At 41.8% G+C, this 18,337-nt stretch overlaps 1 protein-coding gene across 4 annotated transcripts in view; it reads left to right on the top strand.

Moving 5' to 3' along the window:
• Nucleotides 1–18,337, top strand: part of Zmym4 (zinc finger MYM-type containing 4) — a 152,877-nt gene that overhangs the window by 25,382 nt on the left and 109,158 nt on the right. For 3 of the 4 annotated variants that reach the window (XM_045149031.1, XM_045149029.1, XM_045149033.1), the window contains exon 2: nt 3,711–3,756. In XM_045149031.1, coding sequence (XP_045004966.1) covers nt 3,711–3,756 — 46 coding nt within the window. Of the gene's footprint in view, nt 1–3,710; nt 3,757–18,337 lie in introns of those variants that run through there. The other variant, XM_045149030.1, reaches the window with a different exon arrangement.

Raw genomic sequence — 18,337 nt, 5'->3', positions numbered from 1 at the left:
GAGTTGACTTTTTGATATATCATGTTTTTGTAGTTTTCGAGACATTGTCTTATATAATGCCCTGCCTGGCCTTGTACTCAGTATGCAGTCCTTGTTGGCCTTGAGCAACACCAGCAGTAGTTTCCCCGCCCCCAGCATGTAGGGTCTTGATCTAGCACAGGCTGACCAAGAATTCACTGTTGGGGGTGGGGAGGGAGGGAATTAACACGGGACTTTTTTATAATCATGGAAAATGCTGATAAAAATTAAAAAAAATAAAAAGAATTCACTGTTCATTCTCAGGGTAGTCTTGAGCTCATGGCAATCCCCCATCGTCTCCTTCCTGAGTGCTGGGATTAAAGACGTGTGCCACCACACCAGGCACACATTTACGCTTAAAATTACTACTATAAGGCGGGCGTGGTTACACACACCTTTAATTTAATCCCAGTACTCGGAAGGGAGAAGTAGGATTGCTGTAAATTCGAGGCCAGCCTGGGAGTAGAGTGAGTTCCATGTCAGCCTGGCATACAATGAGACCCTTTCTCAGAAAAATAAAAAACAAACAAACAAATAAAATTGCTAGTATAACCTGTATGAGGATAAGGGATAACTGAGTAGATAGGGAAAAATTACTAGTATATACCAACATAACATCTTTCTGCTTAGTTTTGTTTGTGTACTATCTTTCAGGTCTTTATTATTATTACTATTATTTTATTTATTTACTTATTTTTGGTTTTTCAAGGTAGCGTCTCACTGTAGCCCAGGGTCTGACCTGGAATTCGCTATGGAGTCTCAGGGTGGCCTCGAGCTCATGGCAATCCTCCTACTTCTGCCTCCCAAGTACTGGGATTCAAGGCGTGCGCCACCATGCCTGGCAGGTCTTTATTATTTTTATGTATGTGTGCCATGGTACATGTGTGGAGGTTAGAGAACAACTTTGAGGTGTTTATATTCCATCTTCTTTGTGACAGGGTTTCATGCTACTGCAAATGATCTGCCAAACTGCAAAAGAACTTCAGACTAGCTGCCCATGAGCTTTGGATCCCCTGGCTCTGCCTGCTGTTGTTGTAGGTGCCTTGGGGTCACGGGCGCATGCACCACTTGTGTGTGGCTTTACGTGGGTGTTGGGGATTGAACCCTAGCTGGCAGGTTTTACAAGCAGGTGCCTTTAGCTCCAGCACTATCTCCCAAGCACTCTTTTTTTTTTTTTTTTTTTTTTTTTGGTATTTTGATACAAAGGCTTATATATTCCAGGTTGGCCTCATATTGGCTGTGTAACTAAGGATGACCTTGAACTCCTGATTCGCCTGCCTATACCTGCCAACTACTGGGATTATAGAACAGTTTATAAGTTTTAAATTGTGAGCCTTTTTAGGAAGTGTGACGAGATCTTCCCCATCCACCTTTGTGGCCCAGGACATGAATCATCTCCTTGTCCAGCATATTCATATTATATGTACACTCTGCTCTTAGGCACTTAACAGTGTGCCTTATGAGGTAGCATTGCTTATGTTGACTCATAGTCATGTCACCATGTCTACATAATTCAGTTCATCTCCTCTGTAAACATGGGCATGTTGCCATCTCACATCCTCATCACAAGATGGTTGAGTACAATTAGATAATTTCTTAGAGACTGCATTTGAGATGTTCCATGGAGTAATGGTTAACACTCTGGATTTTGAAACCAGAGAGACCATATTCATACAACTTTTATTATAGAATGTGGCTATATTTGTTCAGTTTTATTAAGTAGTTGCTAATGTTTAACTGTAGCTAAGTTAAAACTAAGCTTTAGGTTAAGTGTGTAAGTGTAGAACAAAGCACAGCTTTGTGCAGTTCAGTACCACACATTGTCTTAGGCATCGATGGGGTGTTGGCAAGTATGCTCTGGTGGTAAGAGTCGTTTACTTGTGCATGTCCATCTAATATATTCTCTTGTCTCTCCTCTTTACCTCCTTTTCCATTTTTGGACTGCCATATTTTCTTTTCCTATGGGTTTGAAATGTGTACCCCTCACCTGCAAATGAACTTACTGAATATTACTGTTTCTGTTTGCAGGCAAGCATGTAAATTGTTTGGTGACTGTGAGGTCCTGTTTTAGTCTGTTTGTTGTTCTGTTTTGTTTTTTTGTTTTTGTTTTTTTGAGGTAGGGTCTCACTCACTCTAGCCCAGGCTGATCTGGAATTAACTATGTAGTCTCATGGTGGCTTCGAACTCATGGCATTCCTCCTACTTCTGCCTCCCGAGTGCTGGGATTAAAGGCGTGCATCACCACGCCCGGCCCACATGTTCCTTTTTCAGTCTCTATCTTCCCTTCCTCCCTTTCTTTTCCCTCTGAAGTAGGATCTCACGCTATCTCAAGCTGACCTGGAATTCACTATATAGTCTCAGGGTGGCATCAAACTCGAGGTGGTCCTCCTACCTCTGCCTCCCAAGTGCTGGAATTAAAGGCATGAGCAGGAGGGAGGGAGGGAGGGGAAGAGAATGGGTGTGCCAGAGCCTCCAACCACTGCAAAGAAACTATAGAGACATGTGCCACTTTGTGCACGTGGCTTATGTGGGTCCTGGGGAATGAGAGGGAGGGGGGAAGAGGGGAAGAGAATGGGTGTGCCAGGGCCTCCAGCCACTGCAAACAAACTAGACATGTGCCACTTTGTGCATGTGGCTTACGTGGGTCCTGGGGAATCAGACCTGGGTCTTTTGGCTTTGCAGGCAAGTATCTTAACCACTATACCATCTTTCCAGCCCTCAACCGTTCATTTCTTCTGAGCCCTTAAATAAGAGATGCTGACTCTGGGTAGTAGTAGGCAAGGCTTATGAGGAAGCATGGTTGGCGTGTTCTTGTCAGGGATGCAGGAAGTGGGACACTCTGGGTAGAGAAAGCCACTTTCTGTGGTGATGATTTCTTTAGCTCCCTGATGGAGTTCTCTTTGATTTGATTTGCTTTATTTTCACTTCTTCTGTTTTGGTTTATTTTTATTTATTGATTTGAGAAAGACAGAGAGAGAAAGAGGCAGAGAGAGAGAGAAAGAGAGAGAATGGGCGCGCCAGGGCTTCCAGCCACTGCAAACGAATTCCAGACGCGTGTGCCCCCTTGTGCATCTGGCTAATGTGGGTCCTGGGGAATCGAGCCTCGAACCGGGGTCCTTAGGCTTCACAGGCAAGCGCTTAACCACTACGCCATCTCTCCAGCCCACTTCTGTTTTAAAGTTAGAGGTACCATAGAACTGAGTTCTACTTGTATCTTAGAATCTTAACATATAGGAGTGATCACTGTAATATGACTCGTTTTTCATTTTAAGAACAGCAACTTCCTGACTGTTGCCTAAGAATAATAGCTATCATTGCCAATTAGTTTCATTTACTTCTGGTAAGTTTTATATAGTTCTCCGTAAGTTAGTAAATTGTATATGAGTATTGGTGGTGTTTGGTATTATTATGAATATATACATAATTACCTTTCTCATAGTGATAAATGTTAGGTGGGGAAGTAATTTATCTCTGAAATTTTGGTTTGGAAACATTAGCTTGGAGCCACTTTTCTTTGCCCTAAATTTTGTTTTATTCTATTTGGAAGTGTTTTTGTTCATGTTACTATGTGTTTATGCAGTTTGGTTAGAAAATAACAGCTCCTGAGGCATTAGGGAGAGATTATCCAAAAATAGGATTGAAGGACTTGAGAATAATGTTACTTTTCTCTTTTTTTTCTTTTTCTTTTTCAGTTTGAACAAAAAAGTGGTGCAGCTTTCGATGAAATTGTAGAGAACTGTAAGTACCACTTGAGAAAAAAAAGTCATCTTTTGATTAGATAAAGTAGTCATTAAAGTGTTTGGTTAGTGCTAAATTATGTGATGGTCCAATTTAGCCTGAATTTCAACATTTTTTGTAAGTACTTTCAGCAAGTTAAGTTGAATTGTTAGATTCATATTTTTTGTTTTTCAATAAATACTCTGACAGTTTTCAGTGTTTTGAAATTAAGCAATATTATATGCCAGTGTGAATCATATTAGAATAATGTACTTAGCATTTTTAAAAGTTTTTTCTTTATTTGCATATAGTCTCTTTTTAAAGATTCTGTGTGATAGCATTTAAAAATAATTTTAATGGTTATAAAAGTAATACATTCAATTTACAGCATAGGAATGGAAAGTAAAAAGTGTATTTGTCAGCCGGGCGTGGTGGCGCATGCCTTTAATCCCAGCACTTGGGAGGCAGAGGTAGGAGGATTGCCATGAGTTCAAGGCCACCCTGAGATGACAGAGTTAATTCCAGGTCAGCCTGGACCAGAGTGAGACCCTACCTCGAAAGACCAAAAAAAAAAAAAAAAAAAAAACCCAAAACCAAAAAACAATGTATTTGTCATTACCATTTTCAAAAGATAATACTTTAGAAGTTTTATATATATCTTTCCAGACTTTTTCTATGAATATATTGCATATTTAAGGTATATGGAGATTTGTATACATGTATAGGAATCATGAATGCTATTTCTACTTTTTTCATTCAATGGCAGAGACATTTTTCTGTGTCAGTGTGTGTGTGCAGATGTATTATCATATGAATCCTTTTAGTGATTACCATTCTATTGTATGGCTGTACTATACTCAGCTGTTGTTTTTAAATAATTTTCGATCTTTCGTTATTATAAATAGCACTGAATTTATTTTCCTAGACTTCATCTTTGTATACTTGTTGAAGCATTTCTGTTGGGTGAGTTCTAATAATAGGATTGGTGAATTATTTAGAGGATGTTTGTGTACTTGTTTAAGGATGATAATTTTTGTTTGTTTGTTTTGTTTTTCAAGGTAAGATCTTGCTGTAGCCCAGGATTACCTAGAATTCGCTATGTAGTCTCAGGCTGTCTTCAAATTTGCAGCAGCCCTTCTTCTACCTCTGCCTCCTGAGTGCTGGGTTTAAGGGCCTGTGCCACCACACCCAGCCATTTATTTATTGTGGTTTGTGTATGAGTGTCCTCATGTGGAGGTCAGGAGACAGCTTTTAGGTTAGTCTTCACTTTCTACTTAGTTTTAGACATTGTCTTTTTCGTCATTGCTGTTTATGAGCTTCTGGAAAATTCTCCTGTTCTTCCTTTCTCAGGAGATATATTGGGATGACTGAGGCCTGTCTTTTTATATGGGGCTTGGGAGTCTGAAATAAGATACTCAGAGTTGTCTGAGAAGCACTTCATCCACTGACCTATCGCTCCAGCTCCTTGTTTAGAACTCTTTGTTGTTTGTTTGTTTGTTTGTTTGTTTTTTCAGGCAGGGTTTCACTCTAGCCCAGGCTAGCTTCAAACTCTGCAGTCCTCCTACCTCAGCCTCACACGTTCCCATCGTGTCAACTTATTTGGAATGCTTAAGGGAATTGTGTATTTCTTTTTTCTTTACATTTACTTACAGTAATAGGACTTGGGTACTTTCTTATAGGAATTAGTTTGGTAATTTTTTGGGCGGTTAACTATTTTTTTCTGTTATTTGATGTTGAGAGATTACTAGTTTTTTGATCTTCAGTGGATTTGAATGTCTTGTTTCTTGCAAGTAATCAAGTAGTTAAGAAGCAGCTTTTTATCTTACTGTGCTTATTTATTTATTTATTGTAATGGGGATTGAACTCAGGGACTAATACATGCTAGGCCAGTGTTGTACTATTGAGCAAACATCACTCAAACCCTAGAGGAAACATTGTGGGTATTTCACAGAATGTAAAGGAGAATTAAAGAAGAAATATCTTCTTTTTTAAATTAAAAAAATATTTTTATTATTTTTTTAAGCAATAGGATTTAAAAAAATAATTAACAACTTCCATGATTGTAAACAATATCCCATGGTAATTCCCTCCCTCCCCCCCACTTTTCCTTTGAAACTCCAATCTCCATCATATCCCCTCCCCCTCTCAATCAGTTTCTCTTTTATTTTGATGTCATGATCTTTTCCTCCTATTATGAGGGTCTTGTGTGGGTTGTGTCAGATACTGTGAAGTCATGGATATCCAGGCCATTTTGTTTCTGGAGGAGAACATTATAAGGAGTCCTACCCTTCCTGTGGCTCTTACATTCTTTCTGCTACCTCTTCCACCTTGGAAGATAAGATAGAGATATTTCAGTGCTGAGCACTCCTCTGTCACTTCTTCTCAGCACCATGGTGCCTTCTGAGTCATCCCAAGGTCACTGCCATCTGAAAGGAGAAGCTTCTCTAACCAAAAGTGAGAGTAGCATTAATGTATTGGTCTGAACATTAAGAGAAGTGCTTACTGGGCAGTTGGATGAACATAGTACATACATTTAGCCAGACAGCAGCAGATGTTGTACCCCTAGGGCTCATGACTACCCCTGTTGTAGGTTTTCAGTATCAAGGATATATTCCCTCCCATGGAGCAGGCCTCCAGTCCAATTGGAGGGCAGTTAGTTTCCATCATGATAGATGTGCCACTATTGCAGTTGGTTTCCCCCAAACAGACGTGCCACTATTGCACCTGTTGGCTCATTTGGCCTGATTGGCCAAATATAAAGCTTGCAGTGTCCACTGTGGAATATCTTCATTCATGATTTCTCTCTCTTCCATTGAACTGCATGCAGTGTGGCTTCTTCCAGCTTTCTGTCAGCTGGTCTACATGAAAGAGGTTTTCAGCTCAGTTCTAGCAGGATTTCTCAGTGATCTTGCAGCCCAAGTATGTGGAGTCTTCAGCAATAGGGTCTTACCATCTATTCCTGGTGGGAAACCAAGTGCCTTGACAATGGCCTATAATGTTTTGGGGCATCAGGGACCTGCACGGCCAACAACTCACTGGAAGGTATCCCATCCCTGGCGCTGAAAATTTTCTAGCAACAATCTATAGCTTCTGAGTGTTCCATTTTCCAAAAAAGTAGGGTTCCATATGACTTATTTATATCCTCTTAGATTTTGATTAGCCCTCCCTCCATCTTTCTGTTACTCAGTCTCTTCCCCTGACCTCACTTAGGCCTTTTCACCCCCATTAATCTGTTCTTCTACTTATATATATACTATACCATCCTATTAAGTCCCCCCTCCCTTCCTTTCTATTCCCTTTATATCTCCTTTCTAGCTTATTGGCCTCTGCTACTGAGTTTTCTTCCTACTCACACCTTCCCCCTTCCCTTTCCCTTTTCTTCCCCTCCCTGTTTCTGTTTCTCTTTCTCTTTCTCTTTGAGGCAGGGTATCACTGTAGCCCAGGCTGGCCTGGAACTTGCTCTGTAGCTCCAGACTAGCCTTGTTTTCACTAAGATCCTCCTACCTCAGCCTACTGCGTGCTGGGTCTAGAGGTATGTGCCATCATACCTGACTGGATTACTTTTATCAATTACTTTATTTATTTGACAGAGAGAGAAAGAGACATAGAGAGATAAAGAGAGAATGGGAGTACCAGGTCCTCCAGCAACTGTAGACAAATTCCACATGTATGTGCTATCTTGTGTATCTGGGTTATATGGATTCTGGGGAATTGAACCTGGATTCTTAGGCTTCACAGGCAAACACTTTAACTGCTAACCCATCTCTCCAGTCCTACTTCTATATAATATGTTAAAATTTTTCTCTCTTGAAATTTTTTTCCCCCTGAGGTAGGGTCTCACTTTCTAGCCCAGGCTGACCTGGAATTCACTATGTAGTCTTAGTGTGGCCTCAAACTCATGGCAATCCTCTTACCTCTGTCTTGCAAGTGCTAGATTTAAAGGTGTATACCACCATACCCAGGTTGAAAAAATTTTTTGTTGTTTTTGTTTTTTTGAGGTAGGGTCTCATTGTAGCTCAGACTGACTTAGAACTCAGTCTGTAGTCTGAGGGTAGCCTCAAATGCACAGCAGTCTTCCTACCTCTGCCTCCTGAGTGCTGGGAATAAAGGCATTCACCACCTTGCCCGGCTTTGAACATTTTTAACATAATTTTTGCTCTTTGCTTATGTGTGTGTAATGTGGTAGTGTGATAAATGCTCATGCTGTGCCCTGTGTGCTCATCTATATGGTGTGGTGTGTTTGCCTGTGGTGTCTGGAGTGGAACATCAGGTTTGACACTATGTGTAGTGTCTGTGGTGTAGTCTGTGCATATGTTGTGTGCAGATGCATATGCCCAATATGAATGCAATCGGGGGCTAGGGGAGAGTGTCAGGCATCCTCTTCTGTTGCTCTTTTGCCTCTTGTCTTTGTGTCAGGGCCTCTCACTGAACTTGGAGTTTGCTGATTCTTTTTTTTTTTTTTTTTTAATTTTTATTAACATTTTCCATGATTATAAAATATATCCCATGGTAATTCCCTCCCTCCCCACCCCCACACTTTCCCGTTTGAAATTCCATTCTCAATCATGTTACCTCCCCATTACAATCATTGTAATTACATATATACAATATCAACCTATTAAGTATCCTCCTCCCTTCCTTTCTCCACCCTTTATGTCTCCTTTTCAACTTACTGGCCTCTGCTACTAAGTATTTTCATTCTCACACAGAAGCCCAGTCATCTGTAGCTAGGATCCCCATATGAGGGAGAACATGTGGCGCTTGGCTTTCTGGGCCTGGGTTACCTGACTTAGTATAATACTTTCCAAGTCCATCCATTTTTCTGCAAATTTCATAACTTCATTTTTCTTTACCGCTGAGTAGAACTCCATTGTATAAATGTACCACATCTTCATTATCCACTCATCTGTTGAGGGACATCTAGGCTGGTTCCATTTCCCAGCTATTATAAATTGAGCAGGAGTTTGCTGATTCTTGATTAGACTCAGCAAGCCCCGCTGTCCTCGTGTCTGTGCCCCACTCAGTGGTGGGCTAAGTCTTGTGTGGCCATGCCTAGTATTCTATGTGGTGCTTGGGAATGGAAATAGAACTCAGTTCCTGAAGCTTGTTCAGCAAGTACTCTCTACTTCTCTGAGGTAGGGTCTCGCTCTAGCTCAGGCTGACCTGGAACTCACTGTGCAGTCTCAGGGTGGCCTTGAACTCATGGCAGTCCTCCTACCTCTGCCTCCTAAGTGCTGGGATTAAAGGTGTGTGCCACCACACCTGGCTAAGTACTCTTTAAAAAAATTATTTATTTATTCATTTACAAGTGGTGAGAGAGAGGAGAGACAGAGAGATAGAAGATAATGGGCACATCAGGGCCTTCAGCTGTTGTAAATGAACTCCAGATGCATGTGCCACTGTGCATCTGGCTTTATGTAGGTACTGGGGAATTGTACTTGGGTAGTTAGGCTTTGGAAGCAAGTTTTTTGGCCACTGAGCCGTCTATCCAGCCCCAGAACTTCTGTTTGTTTTGTTTGTGAGGTGGAGTCTCACTCTATCTCAGGCTGGCCTGGAACTCACAGTGGTCTTCCTACCTCTGCCTCCTCAGTGCTGGGATTAAAGGTGTGTGCCACCATGCCTGGCTCAGTAAGTACTCTTACCCTCTGAGCCATCTTCCATTTCCCTAGCCCTCTATGTCATTTGAAAGTAGGCTGAAATCATGTATTGAAAAATAAGCATAGGGGGCTGGAGAATAGGCTCAGTGGATAAGCTACTTGCCTACAAAGCCTAACAACCTGGGTTTAATTCCCAGTATCCACGTAAAGCCAGATACACAAAGTGGTGCATGAATCTGGCGTTCATTTGCAGCAGCTGGAGGCCCTGGAATGCCCATTATCTGTCTCTCTTTTCTTGTGTGTATGTGTTTTTGTGTTTGTAAAGAAAGCAAGAAAAATATTTAAGACAAAAAGAAATTAACCATGAATCAAAATATTAAGCAGGAGCAGGCCCTTTGTTCTGCCTTCCTGATTGAATGCTCCCGGGTCCCGAACTCCTGCATCCCTTGCTCTAGAGGAGCACATGAAAGTAGAAAGCTAATGAGACCCGAGGCGATAAACTACTTCAACCAAGCTATAGTTGAAACCACAGAAGAATTGGGAAGAGGAGCAAGAGTGCTGCTTCCATGGTAAACCTGGCAGTAAGTGCCCGGGTGAAGGAGACAAGACACTGAGGATACTCAACACTTACCAAAGCAGAGATCTGGAAGCTCCTAAGAGCTCATCACTGAAGTAGACTGAAAACTCATCCACCACAGCTCAGGGAATTTTGCGGAAGAGTGGGTGGGAAGATTATAAGAGCCACAGGTTGAAATGTCATGCCCAGAGGCTCTGCCTCCCCTCAAAAAATAACTGACTACTGCTCCCACAATGCATAATTTACAATCCCAGCAGGGAATACCAACAACCCCACTGAAGAGGATTCCCAGCAGAATGGGGGCTGGTAGAAAGGAAAAGAAGGTACTAACACGTGATGTATCCATATAAAATATGTTGTTAGTAATATAAATAAAAATATTAAGCAGTTATTCTCTATTTTTATTTATTTATTGGAGAGTGAAAGTGGGACAGAGAGTAAGTGTGGATGGGCCAGATGGGCCAGGACCTCCAGCCACTGCAAACTGAACTCTCGAACTTGGAAGGTGGAGTCAGGAAGAGGACTAGGAGTTTGAAAGTCATCCTCAGCTCCATTAGTGAGCTACAGGGTATCCAGGACCTACATGAGACCCTACTGCCCAGAAAGAAAGAAAAAGGCAAAGTAAGACAAACTGGAAATAAACACACATAAGATTTTTATTACAAATGCTGCATGCAACTAGTAGAATAAAGGTCTTTTGTCTCTTCTGGTAGTTTAAAAAAATTATATATAAAAACTAATACTACAGACTTAGAGGCAGAGAAATGATTAACTTGGAGCAGACTGACCCCCATACATGACAGGATTCAAGCAGATAGACACCTATCCGTGAATGGTAAGACAGGTTTCATAGATAGTACTCAGGAAGGCTCGAGTACTATGTAAAGGTGAGCATTCAGGGCCTCCCACTTTGTTGTAAGATCCATGTCCAGAGCAAAAGAGGTTGGTTCTATTTCAGCTTGGTGCTTCAGAATGACCACTGCAGCTGTAGTCCTTCCCTGTGCTTATGGCACACAGCTACCAATACCAAGAGCTTCAAATATTTGCTTTGGAGGTTAAGTTCTGCCCTTTTGGATTATAACCTTTTTGATAACTTTCAACAAAATTATGGAATCTTCTAATTATTGGTGCTTATAAACTGGTTGAACTTAATCCCATCTGAGAAACTTTTCTTTTAAAAGTTAGATTTGTAAATGGAAAACGGTGAGTTGACTATCAAAGATAAATATTGATGGGCTAGAGAGATGGCTTGTCACTTAAGTTGCTTGCCTGCAAAGGCAAAGGACCCAGGTTCAATTCCCCAATACCCATGTAAAGCCAGATGCACAAGGTGGCACATGCATCTGAAGTTCATTTGCAGTGGCTAGAGGCCCTGGCATGCCCATTCTCTATTTCCCTTTTTTCTCAAATAAATAAAATATTAAAAATTTATATAAAAAGATGAGTGTTTACAATAGAAAGACAAAGATGGCTTCTGTGCAGGTGAAGATAAAGTAGGGTTATCTAACTTGTAGTTCACTTGTCAGGAGACTATGTTGCTAATTTTCAAGGTATATTATGCTGCAGGAAGTGATGGATGCTGTGCCTTGTTTATTTAAAAAATTACCTATTTTTTGGCTTAAAATTGTTTTCAGGCAGCATCTCATATAGCCCAAGGTGACTTTAAACTTTTGATCTTCCTGCCTTCCCACCTCCTGAGTGCTAGGATTATAGGTCTTTGCTACCATACCCAGTTTATGGGATGCTGGGGATTGATCTCAGGGCTTCATGCATGCTAGGCAGAGATAGAATCAATGGAGCTACATCCCCAGCCTTTTTTTTTTTTTTTTTTTTGGCTGAGTAGTTTGTTTTGTAGCACTGAGAATTAGACCCAAGGCCTTGGGCATGCTAGGCAGGTGTTCTCCCAACTGAATTGCATTTCAGCAATTTTTGGCTTTGTGAGACAGGCTTTGTATAGCTCAGGTGGGTCTGTAACTCACCATGTAGCCCAGCCCAGTCTACCCTTCCTGCTTCAGCTTCTTGGGTGTAGGAATTCCAGACAGTGAGCCACCATGCCTGACAGAAATTTATGTTTCTTATTACTCAAGAAGCCTAATTAATACAGAGCTGAAGAGCTTTCAGTATCATATTCTTTATTCATGACTGCCATATTTATGGCAGCCTTGTATTCTAGGATGACTGATGGCAGCCTAGGATGGGGTAGGAAGGAGAGCAAATAGCTATATCTTAACAAAATCAGCTAGTTTTGTAGTGGGACTTGCTGTGTAGCCCAGCCGGGCCTCAGATTTCTCATGACAGTCTCAGCCTCATCAGTATTGGTGTTCCTGGTGTGTGCTGCCACCACCACCCTCCCCTGCCCCATTTGAATTGAGCTTCTTCAGTTTCTTAAAAAGTCTTTTTTTTCTGGAGCATACTTCTTTAATCCCAGCAGAGGTAGGAGGATCACTGTGAGTTCAAGGCCACCCTGAGACTACATAGTGAATTGCAGGTCAGCCCAGCTAGTTTGAGACTCTACCTTGAAAAAACAAACAGTTTTTTTCTGGAAACTACTTGAATACTTAGGTTTATCTCTCACTGGCTAATAGCTTCAGAGAAAACTGGAAATTGTACTCCATTTGGTGAGTCTTCATGCCAAGAATAAAATTGAGGATACCTTACTTGTTGAGGAAAGGAGGGAGACTCTGGAGATGAAAATACTATGTGTTTTTACTAAGAGGGTGTAGTAATGTCATTTAACTTTTAAGTGATGGAATTGGTGTTTGTAGCAAAACTCTTTCTTTTATATTATTTATTTAAAACTATTTATATATTTATTTGTATATTCTCAAGTGCCAGGGTCTCTTGATGCAGAAAAATACCATACTAACTTTATGTGGATATAGATCAGCAGGCTTTGCAAGCAGACTTTTTTAAAAATAATTTTTGTTTATTTTTATTTATTTATTTGAGAGTGACAGATAAAGAGGCAGAGAGATCGAGAATTGGCATATCAGGGCCTCCAGCCAGTTGAAATAAACTCCACATGCATGCACCCCCTTGTGCATCTGGCTTACGTGGGTCCTGGAGAATCAAGCCTCAAACTATGGTCCTTAGGATTCACAGGCAAGCACTTAACTGCTAAGCCATCTCTCCAGACCCGTAAGCAGACATTTTAAAGTGTTGAGCCAATTTCCTGGCTCCTCTCTTAAATCTTCTATCATGGTTTTTTTTTTTTTGTTTTTTTTTCCAAGATAGGGTCCCACTCTAGCTCAGAGCTGACCTGGAAATTCACTATGCAATCTTAGGGTGGCCTCGAACTCATGGCAGTCCTCCTACCTTTGCCTCCAGAGTGCCACCATGCCTGGCTGGTTTTTGGTTTTGCTTCTGGATTTTTTTTTTTCCCCATTTGATAATTTCATGTGTATTTAGTGCTTTTTTTTGTTGTTGTTTTGGTTTTTTAAGGTAGGGTCTCTCTCTAGCCCAAGCTGCCCTGGAATTCACAATGTAGTCTTAGGGTGGCCTCGAACTCACAGTGATCCTACTACCTCCCATATTACTTCTCTCTTCCCATTCTACTTTTTCCATTTAGTCCCCTCCCCTTTCCTACTTTAATGCACCTCCCATATATGTATATGTCTGTCTGTATGTATATGTATGTGTATATATATATATTTTTTGTTGTTGTTGTTGTTTTTGGTTTTTCGAGGTAGGGTGATTCTGCCTCCCGAGTGCTGGGATTAAAGGTGTGAGCCACCACTCCCAGCTTTTTTATACATACATACATACATTTATTATATACATTTATTTTATACATACATACATACATTTATTTTTATACATACATACATACATTTATCCGAGGTAGGATCTCACTGTAGCTCAGGCTGATCTGGAATTCACTATGTATTCTCAGGGTGGCCTTGAACACTCGGCGATCCTCCTACCTCTGCCTCCTGAGTGCTGGGATTAAAGGTGTGCGCCACCATGCCTGGCTTTATATATATATTTTTGAAATAGGGTTTTGCTATAGCCCAGGCTGACCTGAAATTCACTGTGAAGTCTCAGACTGGCCTCGATCTCATTGTGATCCTCCTACCTCTGCCAGGATTAAAAGTGTGTGCCACCATGCCTGGCAATATATATATACATACATACATACATACATACTTGTTTAAGGACTGGTCTCAGACTTAGGATATTCTTAAACTCACCATGTGGCCAAGGCTGTACTTAAACTTCAGATCCTCCTACCTCTAACTCCCAAGTGCTGGGATTATAGGCATGAGCCTCCATGCCAAGGTCAAGTTCTTTTTTGTGTGGTTCCCCCATTTTTCTTTTTCAGGATAGGGTCTCACTCTAGCCCAGTCTGACCTGGAATTCCCTATGTAGTCTCAGGGTGGCCTTGAACTCATGGCAGTCCTACTTCCTGTGACTCCCAAGTGCTGGGGTTAAAGGTGTGTGTCGCCATGCCTGACTTCATTTTTTAAAATATTTTATTTTTATTTTTTTTATTGGAGAGAGAGGAGAGAGAAAGAAGCAGATAGAGAATGGGCATGCCAGGGCCTCCAGCCATTGCAAATGAACTCCAGATGCATGCGCCCCCTTCTGCATCTGGCTTACGTGGGTTCTGGGGAGTTAAACCTGGGTCCTTTGGCTTTGCAGGCAAATGCCTTAACTGCTAAGCCATCTCTCCAGCCCTCAGCTCCATTTAAAAAAAAAATTAAATTAACTTATTTTGGAAGCAGAGTGAGAGAGGCAGAGGGAGACACACGGGGGGTGGGGGTGGGTAGAGAATGAATGAATGAATGAATGTAGGTGCACCAAAGCCTCCAGCCTCTGCGAATAACTCCAGATACATGTACTATCTTGTGCATCTAGCTTTACATACTACGGAGTCTCAGGGTAACCTCGAATTGAATTGGGTCATTGGCTTTGTAGAGTGCCTTAACTATTGAATCATCTCTCCACCCCTCATTTTTTTAAGCCTTTATTTTTATTTTTATTCTTTTTGGTTTTTTGAGGTGGGGTCTCACCCAGGCTGACCTGGAATTCACTACGGAGTCTCAGGGTGGCCTCGAACTCATGGCGATCCTCCTACCTCTGCCTCCCGAGTGCTGGGATTACAGGCGTGCGCCACCACACTCGGCTTATTTTTATTTTTTTATTTTTATTTTTCAAGGTAGAGTCTCATTCGAGCTCAAGCTGACCTGGAATTGACTACATATACTCTCAGGCTGGACTTGAACTCACAGCAATCCTCCTACCTCAGCTTACCATGTGCTGGGACATGACTACCATGTCTGGCCTAAGATTTTTTTTTTAATTACTAATTTTTGTTTTTATTTCAATTTATTTATTTGAGAGCAACAGACAAAGAAACAGAAAGAGAGAGTGCATCAGAGCCTCCAGCCACTGTGAACAAACTCCAGATTCATGTGCCACCTTGTGCATCTGGTTTATATGGGTACTGGGGAATCAAGCTTTGAACCAAGGTCCTTAGGCTTCACAGGCAAGCACTTACTTAACCATTAAGCCATCTCTCCAGCCCATAAATTGTTTTTTTAAGAATAATTTTTTTGCTGGGCGTGATGGCGCACGCCTTTAATCCCAGCACTCGGGAGGCAGAGGTAGGAGGATCGCCGTGAGTTCGAGGTCACCCTGAGACTCCGTAGTGAATTCGATGTCAGTCTGGGCTAGAGTGAGACCCCACCTCAAAAAAACAAAAATCAAAACAAAACCAAAAATAAAGAATAATTTTTTACAAGAAAGAAAATTTGCACACCAGGGCTTCCAGCCACTTCATTCGAACTCCAGATGCATCCACCATCTTGTCCACACTTACAACTTTGCATGCTTAACATCACTTGTGTGTCTGGCTTCCGTGGTATTTGGAGAGTCCAGCATGGGTCCTTAGGCTCCACAGGTGAGTGTCTTAACTGCCATTTTTCTAACCCTAAAATATTTTGTAGTTTTTTTTTTTTTTTTCGAGGTAGGGTCTTGTTCTAGCCTAGGCTGAACTGGAATTCACTCTGTAGTCTCAGGGTGGCCTCGAACTCACAGCAATCCTCCCTATCTCTGCCTCCAGGTGCTGGGGTTAAAGATATGTGCCACCATGCCCGGCTGAATACTTTCTTTCTTTTTTTTGGTTTTTCGAGGTAGGACTCACACTGGCCCAGACTGACCTGGTATTCACTGTGGAGTCTCAGGGTAGCCTTGAACTCACAGCGATCCTCCTACCTCTGCCTCCTGAGTGCTGGGATTAAAGGCGTGCACCACCATGCCCAGCTCTGGCTGGATACTTTCATACGTGAATATATTGCAGATTGCTTGTATTCCTTTTGGGTGATGCTCATTTCTGCTTTTTTTTTGTTATTGTTTTTTTTTTTTTTGTTTTAGTTTTGCCAGGTAGGGTCTCACCCTAACCCAGGAATTCATTATGTAGTCTCAGTGTGGCCTTGAACTTACAGCAATCCTCTTACCTCTGCCTCCTGAGTGCTGGAACTAAAGGTGTGCACTACCATGCCCATCCTAAAAATGTTTTTTAATTATTCCTGTTCCTTTAAATATATATGCATCTATATTTATTTCCACAATGTACATGTATGTATGACTGCATCAGGATCTTTTGCTGTCAGACACATGCATTACTTGTTAGTTCCAGCTCTGTATGGATGGTAATGAGTTGAACCTGGGCTTGCAGACATTTCAAGCAAGTGCCTTTAACAGCTGAGCCATCTATCTCGCCCCAGTATCTGCTCTTAAAATTGTGCTATACTGAGAAGAGAGAGATGTTACCATTGACATACAAACTGATACTGATCATCTAGATCTACAAACATCCACACAGATGTCATGGAGCTGTGAAGATGGACTGACAATTAAAGGGGCCTTCTTGCAAAGCTTGCTGGCTTGGGTTTGATCCCAGCCTGCCCATGTAGCACGTGAAAGCTGGAATGGAAAAGTGGTACCAGTGTCCACTGTTTAATCACAATGACAAGAGGCCCTGGGGTACCCACGCACTTGCACATGCACACCACACACACATACAAATATTTAAAAAAATGTTGGTCATACTTAACATTCCTTAAAATAGTTCAGTGCAATTTTATGAACTTAACCTCTTTTTAAAAATTTTATTCATTTGCAAGCCAGAAGAGGGAGAATTGGTGCACCGGGGTCTCCAGCTGCTGCAGATGAACTCCCAGATGTATGTACTACTTTATGCATCTGGCTTTATATGGGTACTGGAGAATTGAACCCAGGTCATTAGGCTTGGCAGGCAAGTAACTTAACTGCTGAGCCATCTCTCCAGACCTTGAACATGTCTCTATTTCTGTTAAATGATTTATGTTCCTCAAAACCTGTGATTTCCTTAAACTGGTAGTTTACAGATGAATAATTGACATGATATCTCGCTGTTTTACTTTTGTGAAGGTGGGCAGGAAGATCAGTTACAAGCTAGATTGGGCTACACATTGTGCTTTGTGCCAGCTGTCCAGAGCAAATCAACAGGGGCTGCCTGGAAAGATGGCTTAGCTGCTAAGGTGCGTGCCTGCAAAGCCTAAGGACTCAGGTTTTGGTTGTTTACCCACATAAGCCAGATGCCTGAGGTAGAGCATGCATCTGGAGTTCCTTTGTGGTGTCTAGAGGCCCTGTCATAACCATATTCTCTTTTTCTCAAATAAATAAATAAATAAATAAATAAATAAATAAATAAATAAATAAATAAAATTATTTTAAAAAATACCCAAAGCAAGCCAGGTGTGGTAGCACACGCCTTTAATCTGAGCACTCGGGAGGCACAGGTAGGAGGACTGCTGTGAGTTCAAGGCCACCCTGAGACTACATAGTGAATTCCAGGTCAGGCTGGGGCTAGAGTAATACCCACTGTTGCAGTCCGGTTCACATTGCTGTAGAAATCACCCAACCAAGAGCAGCTTCTGGGAAAAAGATATTTATTTTGGCTTACAGGTTCAAGGGGAAGCTCCACGATGGCAGGGGAAAACGATGGCATGAGCTGAGGGTGGACATCACCCCCTGGCCAACAGAAGGTGGACCACAGCAACAGGAGGGTGTGCCAAACACTGGCAAGGGGAAACTGGCTATAAAGCCCATAAGCCCGCCCCCAACAATACACTCCCTACACTAGCCCTTAATCCCCAAATATCCATCAGCTGGGAACCTAGCATTCAGAACACCTAAGTTTATGGGGGACACCTGAATCAAACCACCACATTCCGCCCCTGGCCCCCATAAACTGATATCCATACATGATGTAAAATACAATGCATTCAGTCTGACTTTAAAAGTTCCCATAGTTTTTAAAAAAAAAAAAAAAAAAAGGGGCTGGAGAGATGGCTTAGCGGTTAAGCGCTTGCCTGTGAAGCCTAAGGACCCCGGTTCGAGGCTCAGTTCCCCAGGTCCCACATAGCCAGATGCACAAGGGGGC

The sequence above is a fragment of the Jaculus jaculus genome, chromosome 5 (assembly GCF_020740685.1).
Source record: "Jaculus jaculus isolate mJacJac1 chromosome 5, mJacJac1.mat.Y.cur, whole genome shotgun sequence".
Classification (NCBI taxonomy): Eukaryota; Metazoa; Chordata; class Mammalia; order Rodentia; family Dipodidae; genus Jaculus; species Jaculus jaculus.
The sequence above is the reverse complement of the archived record's forward strand: the minus strand, read 5'-3'. Positions and strand labels throughout refer to the sequence as shown.